At 35.7% G+C, this 13,150-nt stretch overlaps 1 protein-coding gene across 1 annotated transcript in view; it reads left to right on the forward strand.

Annotated features, from left to right (window-relative positions):
* The window catches only part of TBCK (TBC1 domain containing kinase), a 114,999-nt gene that overhangs the window by 31,187 nt on the left and 70,662 nt on the right, over positions 1 to 13,150 (forward strand). Inside the window, exons 4-12 of the mRNA XM_075751493.1 lie at positions 1,677 to 1,791; positions 2,949 to 3,022; positions 4,155 to 4,296; positions 5,550 to 5,610; positions 6,929 to 6,990; positions 7,750 to 7,811; positions 8,521 to 8,669; positions 9,729 to 9,867; positions 11,317 to 11,416. Coding sequence (XP_075607608.1) covers positions 1,729 to 1,791; positions 2,949 to 3,022; positions 4,155 to 4,296; positions 5,550 to 5,610; positions 6,929 to 6,990; positions 7,750 to 7,811; positions 8,521 to 8,669; positions 9,729 to 9,867; positions 11,317 to 11,416 — 852 coding nt within the window. The 5' untranslated portion in view covers positions 1,677 to 1,728. The remainder of the gene's footprint in view (positions 1 to 1,676; positions 1,792 to 2,948; positions 3,023 to 4,154; positions 4,297 to 5,549; positions 5,611 to 6,928; positions 6,991 to 7,749; positions 7,812 to 8,520; positions 8,670 to 9,728; positions 9,868 to 11,316; positions 11,417 to 13,150) is intronic.

Raw genomic sequence — 13,150 nt, forward strand, 5'->3', positions numbered from 1 at the left:
AGGGAAGCTGAAGGCTTGTAACGTAAAGTTTTTACCACAGTTATATCTCTGTCCAAGAATGACTGGGAGGAAACACTATGCAGCTGGTGGTGTCTGATGCTATGGTGTGTTATTTAACTTGCGGGTGGGAGGGATAGGGAAGAAAAAGTGCCAGTGAGGGAGGAGCAAGATAGTTGTGGGGTTTTGTTTTGGTTTTGTAGTTATTAGCCATGTGGTTTCGGTTGAATTGTGAAGACCTTGAGAATCACTTCCAAATGCTATGATCTAAGATGCAGCAGTGTGGACGTATGTTAGAATAGATTCCCTTTGTGCTTAAAAATTAACTTAAAAGTGTATATTCACAAGTAAAGTAGCACAGAGCTCTCATTCTAGGAAAAAGGTTAGAGTCTAGACAATAGCTCCGCATAAGGTAACTTAATGGTGGCCTTAGGCTATTATTAAAACAGCTCTTTTCAGTCTTTCTGTGTTGCCCTAGTCTCAGAATTTGTTGGAACTGTGGCTTTTGTCAAAATGTAGCTATTTACTCTTGTGAAAAAGTTTTGGTATTCCATCAGATATGAATAGCAGCTAATAAAGCTTCAATAAAGAAATGAATTTTGGTGTTTAGTCAGCCAGTTGGCTTGTCACTCTCGTCAGTCTGTAACGCTCCCCCTCATTTTGCTGTTGCACAGATTTTTAATAAGCAAGAGAAGGTGGTGAGCCTTGTCCAGAATGCTATTGTATGTTATTCTTTAACAATGAAATATAAAAATGGGGATGTAAAGTGAGGCCTTTATGAGTAGATATGCTTCATTTTCTGGACATTTTGTAAACCAATGTCTTCAGAGATAAAGTTGCCAAACAGACCTGAAATGTGGGTAAAAAATGAGGGTAATGAAATGAGGGTAAAAAGTTAAAAGAAATATCTCGGTGACACTAGATCTGTGCCTTTTTTTCTTATTTTGGGTGCACTTTGGAAGGCTAATACTGGTGGTCTCTGTACAAATTCCTGTTCACTTGTTCACAGAAACTCCTCTTTAGAGCTATCAGTTCTTAGAGTAAATTATAACTTTTGTCAAAATACATAGTTATGTCAAAATGGTTTAAACCATTTAAATAATCGTTTCTTTCCAAAGATAGTAAGGTTGATGCTTCCAAAGTTGTAAACAAAATGTACTGAAAATGAAGTTTTCTGCCCTTTGTTTCTTGTTTTAGATGTTCAGATGACTTAAGACTACAGGTGTAATCTAGCTACGCCTCTACACTAGCTGCTAGAAAAGCTCCAGTTAAGGTCTGAGTTTCAAAAACTTTTGTTCAGTTCAACTTTTCTACCAACATCAATAGCAGACTTAGGAAGAACAAATAAAAATAAAGAAGGGTTGGGATTTATTTTTCCCAGTTATTTGAGGTATATCTCATAGTTTCTAAAGCAGCGAATATTTTATACTTTGTCACAATTTTCTGCTGTTTTTAAGGACCGGTTCAGGGTGAAGAAACCTAATTGTGGGGTATTAAGGAGTTGTGTATGGCACTGAACATATCCTACCGTGTTGGTAGGCTATGTTGATCCCTTAAACTGTTCTGGAATTGTAAATGTCTCACTTGTGTTTGGAATAGCTGTGGAACACTCTACATTTTTACAAATTAAAAAGGGAAACATTCAGTATAACATGTTCTTTTTTTTTTTTTTTTTCCAGTTCTTCAAGGATCTTATGCATAGCATATGAGGTTTTGCAAGGTTTGCAATATATGAACAAACATGGAATGGTCCACCGAGCACTCTCCCCTTGCAATATTCTTTTGGATCGAAAGGTACAGCTACAGGAATAAATCTTATGTTTTTGTTTAGCTATGTCATATATGGAGACTGGAGAGTCACAGCCCTTTTGATGGGGGAAAAAAAAGCACATCTGGAAAGGTGTTGGTTTTGTTTGGTTTTGTTGTTTGTCTTTTTGGTGTGCAGTTGTTTTTTTTTTAAACTACAGTTTTTGTCCACTTCCTAAATACCAAATGTATTTCAGATTTTATTTTTCTCTTTATCCATTTTCCCAAATAACTTTTTTTCACCCTTTTCTTTTTAAGGTGGTAATCTAAGTCTACTTGTCATTGTAATTAGTTACAACACCTTCCTGGATGTTTGAATAGGAAAATATTTCTTCTGGCTAATTAGCTGTTAATAATATTTCCTGTGTTTCATGGTGATCTAGTACTTGGCTTTTACTTTTAAGATATCAACATATTTCTTTGTTCACTTTAAATTATTAAAATTCCAGTCTCTGTCAATTCTGTTGTCACAGACTATTGAGTTGGCATTGGGGAATGCAGGTTTTGCTCATAAAAACTGAGAGAAATTAATAGCTGCTGTTGTACTTGGAGCAGTCATTTCATTTGAACTGGCAGCTGAAGAGCTCAGCCTGTCTGCATAACCCCTCTCTCCTTCCCCTTCTTACTCAGTTTAGATGGAATAGCTAGATCCTCCCCTCAGAAGGCAGAAAGAGAAGAGGAGGAAGGAAGGAACGCTATTTTTTATATACTTATAAACAAATGAAAATCATAATAATGCTCTAAAAAGCAAAAATACTTAAGGATTTTAAGGTATTCATAAAATCAATAAAAGAACCAGAGGGCTGTGAGGCAATAAACTTCTATACTTTTCCCCTGCACTTTGAATAGCTTGCTGATGTAGCCTTCACTGTTGCACCATCTGCAGGCTGGTTGAGTATAATTCAAAATCCAGCAGAAACAATACCTCAGTTTAACTTCTATGCCTATTTTTTGTTGTTTTGATGTTAACTTTCTGCCCCCACAGAATAAAAGCAAGCATCGGGAAGAAATGTAAGAGGGTGACTTTTTATAGGTATCCGTCTTCTGACAGCTAATGCTACTTGAAATTTTTTTAACTTAAACAAAGATTCTTCCAATGTCAGATTCTGCGGCTCTTGAACATTTTTTTTTTTTTCCCTTTTCAGGGACATGTGAAGTTGGCTAAATTTGGACTCTACCATATGACGGCTCAAGGTGTTGATGTTGATTTCCCTATAGGGTAAGGATGTAGCTACACAATACAAATATATCAGGGATACATTTTTTCAGGAAATACATTTGTGTTTTGAGGAATCATCTTCAAAAATGTGTTGTATGCACAGGTTATAGGTTGCTGGTTTAATTCATATCCATTGCGTACACCACTTACATAGCAGCTTCTGATAATGTCACTGAAGAGGTTATCATCTGACTAGGTGAAATTAATGAAAGACAGAGAATGGGTACCATGTGAGCATGTTACTGTAACTGTGATGTCTGTCCTTATTGCCTGCATTTGCCTTCTAATGCTAATAGTTCCATGCAACTCGGATTCTGGAGGTATGATCTAATTTCAAATTTAGGAAAAAGCAAAATCAGTGCTTCACTATTGCACACCTGTAGACCTCTCATCTCGTTATCATTTTGTTATTTATTTTCAACGGATCTTACTGTCTAGCCAAAGTGACATGCTTTGTTGCAGTGTTTCCTTACCACTTTTTGCTTTTTTGAGGTGACATGTTGTTTACAATTGAAATACTGACCTGATTCTTAGATAGGCCCAAAAGAAGTAATGGTGTTTCCCTTCAAAAGGTGATTATTTTTTTTTTATAGTATTATAATGAATTGTTGACAGAAAAAGCACCAATGTTATTTTTAAATGATCTAGCAGCAGGTAGAATATGTCTTCCACACCTTTTGTTACTTTTTTTTAGAAATTCAAAAGTTATTTGATAGGAACACTGTCAATGCAGGGGAACACTGCCACCCCCCTTACATCCCCTACTCCTACTAGTCCCCCCCCACCCCCTGCCAAAATGGATCTAGGATACATTTATTTAATGTACTAGTGCTGAAACTCAATATACATTTTCTTTGAGATATGTAGACATACTATTTTGAAAGCTGCTGTTATTTCCTCTTACAAAACAACTGAGCTAGTGATTAAGATTTGACCTTTTATGTAGAAGGCGCTATATATTTTGCAATTGGAGTGAAATTTTGTTGCAATGTGTAGATTTTGACTGAATAAAATAGAACAATCTGCTATAAAGTCTAGTTTTTCAGAATGCAAAATTATTTTGATTACTGTAACTGAAAGGTAGGATTTTTGGACAGATAGGATATTACTTAATGTTGCTGAATCTTTCTAGGTACCCATCATATCTGGCACCTGAAGTAATTGCACAGGGAATAGTCAAACCAAGTGATCATACTCAGTGTGAGAAGCCGCTGCCTTCTGGCCCTAAATCAGATCTGTGGTCTCTTGGTATAATATTGTTTGAGCTTTGCATGGTATGTAAGAGGATAATTCTCTTGATTGTGACTCTTGGGGAATGGTTACATTAACTTCATTGTTCCTGAGTGTGGGGTTAATGACGCTTTGCCTACCACTCGAGTCCGAATAACAGAATATGTGAGCATTCCTACGTGGACATTATTGGTGATGGTTCAAGTAATAATATGTATATTGGCTTGGTATATGTGTTCACCAGGAAGGGCAGCTGCCCGTTAAGCTACAATGATGTGATTGCATGATTGAATTCTTAGCGAGGAATGTCTTCTGAACCAAGAAGTCTCTCTAGATAATTTGTTGGTTTAATTATGCTTTTAAGCATGAAGTAACCATTGCTGTCATACCCTCATTGTCCTTGGAATGGATGAGAAACGAATAACATTTCATGGAGAGGAAGAGAAGGGAGAACCTACCTCATCACCAGAGTTTAAAGAACTTCTATACAGAATTAAGGGTTTATTTGGAAAATGCTTATTTGACTCTAGAAGTTGAAATAAATTATGACAGCATAATCTTTACTATTTCTATATGTTAAACTGGATTTCTTTGATTCAAAGACAGCAACATTCTGTAGGGAGGTATGATCTAGCACATACCTCAATATTGATATTTAGTCTCATATAAGATAACTAAATCATCAGACTATTGCATGGTCAAGAACCTGTTTTATATAGTGATTAGATCAGGACGTTGGAAATAGTATTCCTTTGCATATTCTACTCTTCTGTAAATTTGCATAGTATTCATAAATCATTATTTATTGTTTTGAATAAGTACATTTTCTTTAAAATGCAATAATGATTTTTTTAAACACTTTTAAAGGGATTTTCAGATGACTTTTCAAAAGCACTGTGCAATAATACAATCATGATTACCAAGCTCAGTAATTAATTACCTTTGTTCATGCTCACATTGGAAAGTTTTTGAAAGTCTGTTACTGAATTAATAACAAACCTGCAGGTTTGCTAAGGCATCTTGGGGTTTTATTTTGCATATTTTTTTTGGTTTTGCATTTGCATTCCAGTTAGGATACATTGCAAATGATACATTTTTTCTTTATGATGGCATGAAACTGTTTCTGCTATAATTGGGGTAAATAATGTTTTTTGTTCTAACAGGTAGTTTTCCTAAATCTAAAATTCATGTGCAGAAGCTTATTTCACTGTCTTTGTATATAGATGGGTGTGTATGCTAGCTAAGTATTTTTATGTGGTAGCATTTAACTGTTGATTTGATTTTGTTATTCATTTAGGGAAGAAAATTATTCCAGAGTTTGGAGATAGCAGAGAGATTGAAATTTATAATTATGTTAGGTAAGTAGCACAAAATCATTTTTTTAAGTTTCCACGCAGTTCTGTATTTAGAGCTTTACAGACTATTTAGCTCATGATGCTCAGACCTAAGGCACTTTACCCTTGTCAGCTTTCATCTCCACAATTACATAGGCATTTGAAGCATGGTCCCTTGTCTAGGGAAGGTACAGAGGTGGGTGCCAGGAAAAATAACTTTGCAGAAGAGCTATGGGTATGTTAGAGTAAGGGCAAACTATAAAAAAACATGCTCAGGAAAGGTTGCCATTTTGATGGTTATTTGTTGTTTTATGTTGCAGGAGGTTTGTGAAATGAGTCAGGAATTGTATGACACTAAAGAAAACTGTCCCCATGCTGGCAGTGCTTGTGTACCATATCCCAAGCAGGGAGAGGCAGGACTCAAATAGGAAAACAAAATAAAAAGAGGGCTGAGAGGCGTATTACTGGATCCAGGCTTTTATTTCTGGCTTCTCTTACAAACTATAAAATGTTACTGTAGACATGGAATTTTTGCTTAATGCAAATGAGTCTGGAAGTGGGACTATTTTAGGGCTTTTTAAAACTTGATTTCTTGTGGGGTTTATGTATAAACCATAGGGAGGGGAAGGGCATGAGTTTGCAATTTGAAGCTTTATCTCTAAGCTATTATGATCCAGTGCAAACAGTAATACTGTTAAAGTTAGTTACTGTCAGTAGAACTATCTTTTTCATTCAGCAGTTAGTGCTTGGGTGCTGAAACTCTTACTGTTTTAGTAAGTGATTTCTTAGCAAAGTTTCCTGAAGCATTTCAGTCCTGTTCAAGTTGAATGCAAGTTATTGGTAACCTTTATCCACTGAGAAACCTTCATGTCCTGACTTGGGAATTATTTTCTCAATAATGTGCTGAAAACAAGTTATAAAATACTGCCTGTATTATCTGCAAGTAGCAACAACGTGAAAATTACTTTGAGCTTCTATATGCAGGTATTTTTAAGTTCTTTCAGTTGTTTTGTTTTGGTGTTTTTGGTTTTGTTTTGTTTTTTTTTGTTATAAGTGGAAAGAATGTTTTAATTTATTTGGTGGAGTGTGACACTCTGGGTTTACTAAGTCTGCATAAAGATTTCACTGTTAAATTAGATGTGCTACTGAACTTTCTTAAGCTTCAATTTTCTGTCTGCATGGGTGATAATTTTCATTTCAGATTTTGAGAATTCACTTTCAGGTGATGTGGCAATGTCAATATAAAGCCAAAGTTAAGTGCTTTTTATGGGGGTGGCATTTTATCGGATATCCTGTTTTTTCATAATCTTTAACTTTTTATTGTTCTGTTTGTTTTTCAAAGGCTGTGTAGATGATATTGTAACTGTATTGGCTGAAGAACATGGTTGCCTTGATATTATTAAGGTCTGTGGAACTAGTTTGCTCTTCCATGCTGTCTTATCTGTTGTTGCAACTGTTGTGGCATAGTATTTCACATATTTTAATTTTTTTAACTTATTTGGTCACTTGATATATTGCAGTATGAGGAGAAATTTTGAAGTCTAAACTACATATCTAAGATACTTTCAAATAGCCGGTACTGGTAATATTCATTATTTCCTAAAATTACTGCCAATCTCAGTAAATGTTAGGGCTCTCTGAATAGTTTAATAAGCTGTAAATTTTCTTTAAAATGTTAGGGCTTAAGTATTTTTCTCCTAGAAATTTAGTTTTCTATCTGGTCCACTTTACACATTCTGATAGTGTACATTTATACAGTGCAACACCTCCCCACACTCCAAATTAATCACTAATTTTAGCATCTGTTTATTTTGAGACATTGTGTAAAAAGATTCTGATTATTAGCAGAAGGGAATTCCCAGGTACTGCATTGTTTCAAGCTGGGTACAGAATATCTCAATTAAAAAATAAAAATAAAAAGCTGCACACACTGCAAATTTTTCAGATTTCCCCCCGTGCCCCACCCCAAAAACAAATGCAGGGTTGGGGGAGAGAAGAATTACTTCCCCAGCATTTTGGTCTGAAACAACTAACCTCATATGTGTAGGTGTGAAGTGCCCTCAAAGGAATAGCCTGTATGTTAAAAGTTAAGTATGAGCTAAGTGGCTTGGTGAATTAAGACAGAAATAAACAGACCTCGTTCATATTTTTCTTATGTTCCAGGACCTTTCTGAAAATATCATAGCTCTGCTGAAGAAATGCCTTACATTCCAGCCTTCTAAGAGGCAAGTATTGAGTCCAAATGCCTATTAAACTCTGTTGGAATACTGTGAAATTAGAAGACCTGTTGCTGAACCTTTTTTGGAATACTGATGATTTGTGCTACCTATAAAAAAATTCTTGGGTTGTTTGCTTTTCAGTGTTTAAAGGAAAAGAATTGGGTGTGGGGTGTGGAAATCAAGTCTGCAAAACCTTAAGGTTGAATCTGAGTATTTTGGGGGAAAACTGTTCAGGCATTTGTAGTTATAAGTTCACAGCTTTTACTGATTCCATGTCTGGAAGTTGGTGGTGGTTTCTATAGCTCTGTTATAGCCAGAATTAGGGCTGCTTTCTTCAAGCCTCTTCTTTCCAAGTACTTTTGCATTCTGTCAGTCCAACACAGCTTTCCTCTGAAAAGTGAAGTATGCCTTTGTTCTTTACTGAAGGCTTTGCATTTGCATTTTTCCATCTCTGCTTAGAAGAATTAATAAAATAGTTGCTATGTATGTTAAATGAAGGTGAGATCTGAACTTGGGCTGTAAACAGACTGCATGGTGTGTTATGCATCATAAATTGAACAAAATTGGTAGACAGTTTTGCCATTAAAATTTCTGAAATCCAATATAATTTAAAATAACTTGCTAATATTTGTTACTGGGGACATTTCTTATTGAAATGTAACATTTCTGAAAGGACTTTACTCTTAGCGTTTTGTTCTCTTTTTCTCAATTCAAGGCCAACTCCAGAGGAATTGCTGCGTGACAGTTTGTTCAGTGAAGTATCCTCAGTATATCCTCCCTTCCACAAACCTGCTGGTCTGTTCTCATCTTCTCCAAGGTGTGCTAATTTAACGCTTCCTGAAGACATAAGTCAATTATGTAAAGGTAAAAGCAGGTAGTGGGATAAATGTCATTGGAGGGGGAAGGAAAATAAAACGTTTTCACATTTTCTTTGAATACCTTTTTGGAGAGAAACTATTAAATGTTACAATACTACATTCGTGTAATAAGTTGTTTAATGGGCAGAGACATGAGCGTGTTTTGGGGGTTATGGGCAGAGACATGAATGTGTTTTGAGGGATGTGTGCAAGTCAAAGGAGAGCATCTTGATTTTGTGCTTCAATCTCAGGGAAAAATGGTTATCATTAGTATTCAAGTCCAGCTTGGAATATCAATATTATCTTTTGCCTTTAGAATTTGGACATGTGCATGTACAAGGTAGTTTTTTTCACTAAATTGTGTTGTGAATTGCTAATTGGATTCTGCTGGATCATAGCATGAGATGAACTTTCGAAATATTGGAAAACTAAATCCTTGTGAAAGAAGTCACATTCTAGAATAAAAGACAACATTTCTAAGTTTAAAACTACAGTATACTGAAAGTGTTACCACTCTTAAGTTCTCATTAATTTTTTCTGATGAACTCAGAGATTTCTACATGCGTAGAAAATCTCATACAATTTTTGGAGACTAAGATTTTATACCTTGTTAGTATGGGTATGGTATGTGAAGGGAAGATTAGAACTACTCAGTATGAATCACTAGTTTCTTATTTTTACTCTTAGTGCTGTGTTGTGTGCAAAACAGTGCTTGGGCGTTTGGTGGTTGGTTTTTGTTTTTTTTTAAAAAGACACACAGGAAGCAAAAGTCCACACTTCAATGTATTTATTGGATTGGTTCTATTTCCTGGCACCGAGGCACACTGTGGAAATACTTGCTTTTTTCTGGATTCTGCCCATCTGCTCTTTCTTTAAATCTTCCTAAAGGGCACTTGCAAAGGGAAGATCACTTTTCCTCTAACTCCACATTAAGGTCTAGGATCTTTCAAGCATGAGAAATTATTATTTTTTATTTTTTTTTCAACAATATGTGTTTAGAGTGGTAGGAAGAAATACAAGCTGCCTAAAAAGCTATAACTCATTTTTATGTGGTTTGTCCTAATAGACGAAGATGGTGATTACCTAGCAGAAAGATCAATTGAAGAGGTTTATTATCTCTGGTGTTTGGCTGGAGGAGACTTGGAGAAAGAACTTGTCAACAAGGAAATCATTCGATCAAAGCCACCTGTCTGCACACTTCCCAAGTAAGGAAGGAGAAGCACTTTAAGAGAAAGGAGGATGGATGGAGAAGGCCAGTGATTCTGAGAGAACGTTTTGGTTTGATTTTTAGCTTCAGACCTGTATGTGTGAAAAATATTGAAAATAGCATTCTTTAACAGCAGGAAATCATGTCACATCCCCTCTTACCAAATTTAAGGCATTATTTGAATGCCTTCTATCTGTCACTTACCTGCACTTCGTATCGCTTTCTGAAATTTGAAGAAATGTAGGTAAAGTGCTAAATACTGAATTTGGAAGTCCCTAAATTTAGCACGCTTTCCAATAGCATTAAGTCTTACTAAAAATGTCTCACTGTGCTTCAACAGCATATTAGTAGTTGTAATTTAATTTAATATGTTCTGTAGCAAATTCTCACATTCTGAATTTCCTTTCACAGAGCAGCAGTGCTGAATGGTCATCCCAATTATTCAGCAGATCAGCTGATTGCTTTTTTTTTTAAAAAATGCTTAGTTTTATGACTTGTAATTCTGTAACAGCATTTTAGTTGTTACAACTTTTATTTTACTGCTGCACACGTTGCAGTTTTAAGTAGTATATTCATGCTCTGATCCTACAGTCTGATCGTAATAAGCATAATTATGTGTCCATATAGTTCAGTTTGCTGGTTCTGGGTTTTAAAAACACATGAAGTCAGTGTACAGCCAAAGTGCAATATCTTGGGGGGGGGGAAGGTGAGGCTAGATTTTAAGTGATATTTTGGTGGCAAAATTAGTGTGAAATTTTGAGGGATTGCCTGTTTCTGTATCCATAGGTGAACACATGTGCTTTTGAATTGTGAGGGGAAAACATTTTTTGTCATACTATTTTGAAGACGAGGTGTTAATTTCAAAAATGCAATCGAACTCCACCTTCTAAGTGATTCTGAGAATGTTAGCTTAATTTCTGGAAGTCAATTTTGTGTTGTCTGCTTTAAAAATATCGCCAAATAGACAATTTATATATACTCTTTCTTGGATGTATTTGTATCCTTAGATGGACTGCAACAAAAAAGGTCTGTTTGAAACTTTTGCGCTTTTTTTTTTTTCCCTGGTCATGGTGGGAAATAGCTTTCATATGGCAATAATGGTTTATTTTTGCTTTTCACAATAAATGGCAGTCCTGGTCTGTGCCAGGTCAAGGAACAAAAGGGAATATTAATCCCATATCTCATTACTCTTTCTTTGTGTGCAAACCAAAGTTATAGAAAATCTGAAATGTGTCTTTTAACAGCAAAAATTCTTTGAATAATTTAAGGTGATTGTACATTCCCTTGATAGCAGGTTTCATGCCATGCCTAGTCAATATAGTATACTTCTAAGAGCTAGTATTTTGTTTTAAAGAGGAAACCGATTGATGTAAGAATTTTCTATTTTTTTCTAACTCAAGTCTTATGTTATAAAATGACCTGATTTTTTTTTTTCTCCCTTTTGAAGCTTTTTATTAGAAGATGGTGAGAGCTTTGGGCAAGGACGAGATAGAAGTTCCCTCCTAGATGACACAACTGTGACTTTGTCTCTCTGCCAGCTCCGAAATGTAAGAAGAATATTGTGTGCTTGTTCGTATGTCTTCACTGCAGAAACGTCTGTTTAAAGGGAATATAGAACAGCAGCTCCTACTGTGGTTCCTACAAGTGACAATGTTACTGATTTCAAGAGAATGCTTCTTGGCATCCGAGTCAGATTCAGATTTATGCTATTAAATTGCTTTGTCTGCAAAAGCTTACTAAATTTGATTTATCTTCTGTTTCTCCATCTCTTTCCTGTGTTCCTCCCTTTCCTTATTTTTGTTACCTGCTTTGTTCTGGTGTAGTTCTGTAGTACCTGTTATTCTCCATGATTGCTAAAGTAATTGGGCAGTGAGTGTCTTCTTGCATTCTTTAATTTCTGTCTCTAGGTGGCTCTCAATATTCAAAAGAAAGATCAACTCAATTCAGTTGCAGCTCCTTAAGGGCTTTATACTTAAAGTTGGATACCAAGTTTCTAGTAGTTAATTACTAATCTTTGGAATATATAGATTTTAAACAACTAGTTCAAAAGATCATTTCAAACCATTTTGCCAAAATGCAGAAATGCAGTTTTCTTCCATCTTCAGTGGAAAAATCAACATATTTTGCCTGGCGTAATGATCAGTTACAGGATTTACTGCCTGTGCCACTGAAATGTTGTAATTGTTCACGTCCTTGCACATGTAGTGCTTTATTGCTGTAGAACTAGAAATTCATGTTGCACTGTTTGCAGCTTGATTTTTATAGTAGCAAATGCAGTTCTGTCACAGTTTTTATAAAAAACCTTCCCATATGTTTACAGGGGTTAATACGGAAAGGAAGGTGACTCCTGAAGTCTTGATCTCTGCCACCATTACCTGAATTTTGGGGGCAATGTGGCAAATGCTGTGTAAACATATTCCTTCAGTAGAACTTTGCATTTCTTCACACAAATGCATGAAAACAGACCAAAGAACTGGGTTATTTTGTTGGCTTGGTTAGTGGGAGGAGGTAAAGAATATGTAGCAGCTATTTGAAAGGTAATACGCACTGCACCTCCTACTGTTGTTCCTACAAAAGGGCAGCATTTAAGACATTTTTAAAACTTTTTAATCTGTAATTTTGGATATTGCTGCCTACTTCTATAAATACAGCAGCAAATAAGTGTATACTGAAGTTTTATTTTGGAGAGGATATAAACCTGAACCTTGCAATGTTAGTTGAAATAAATTTTTGAACTTATGCAATTCTTCAAACACCTTCCTTAGAGCAGAGCACTATGCTTATAATCAAAAGAGAATTGGTACTGAATGAACTGAGAATGAACTGTTCTGTCAGTCCCAGGAGGAACAGGCTGTGTGCTGTATGCCTTTAAGTTAGGGATTGAACTGCAAAACAGAGCACTGCAGGGAGGGTGGTATTAAACATTAATCACAATGCACCAAAGATGTCTGAAAACTTTAGGCAAAAGTCCAGGCATGCTTGTCTGTCACCTTTCCAGAGAGTGTCTGTATTTCTGTGCAGCTTTCAGATGCTGCTACTAAAAGGATCTCAAATTTGCATAACTCTTAAACTGATTAAAAGCATAAAACCAAGTTGTGTGGTTGCTTTGCAGCTACTTGGATAGGAAGTCCATGTGGAAAAATCAGGAAAAGAAAAAGAGCTATGTAATACTATTGATCTATTAATCCGTGGCTCATGGAAGCTATTTTTTGTGTGGAAATAGGTTTACGAATGAGATGAGTGTTATCTTCAGGCAGAAGAACTTCCATCAACTCAAAAAG

Source organism: Balearica regulorum, chromosome 4 (genome assembly GCF_011004875.1).
Source record: "Balearica regulorum gibbericeps isolate bBalReg1 chromosome 4, bBalReg1.pri, whole genome shotgun sequence".
Classification (NCBI taxonomy): Eukaryota; Metazoa; Chordata; class Aves; order Gruiformes; family Gruidae; genus Balearica; species Balearica regulorum.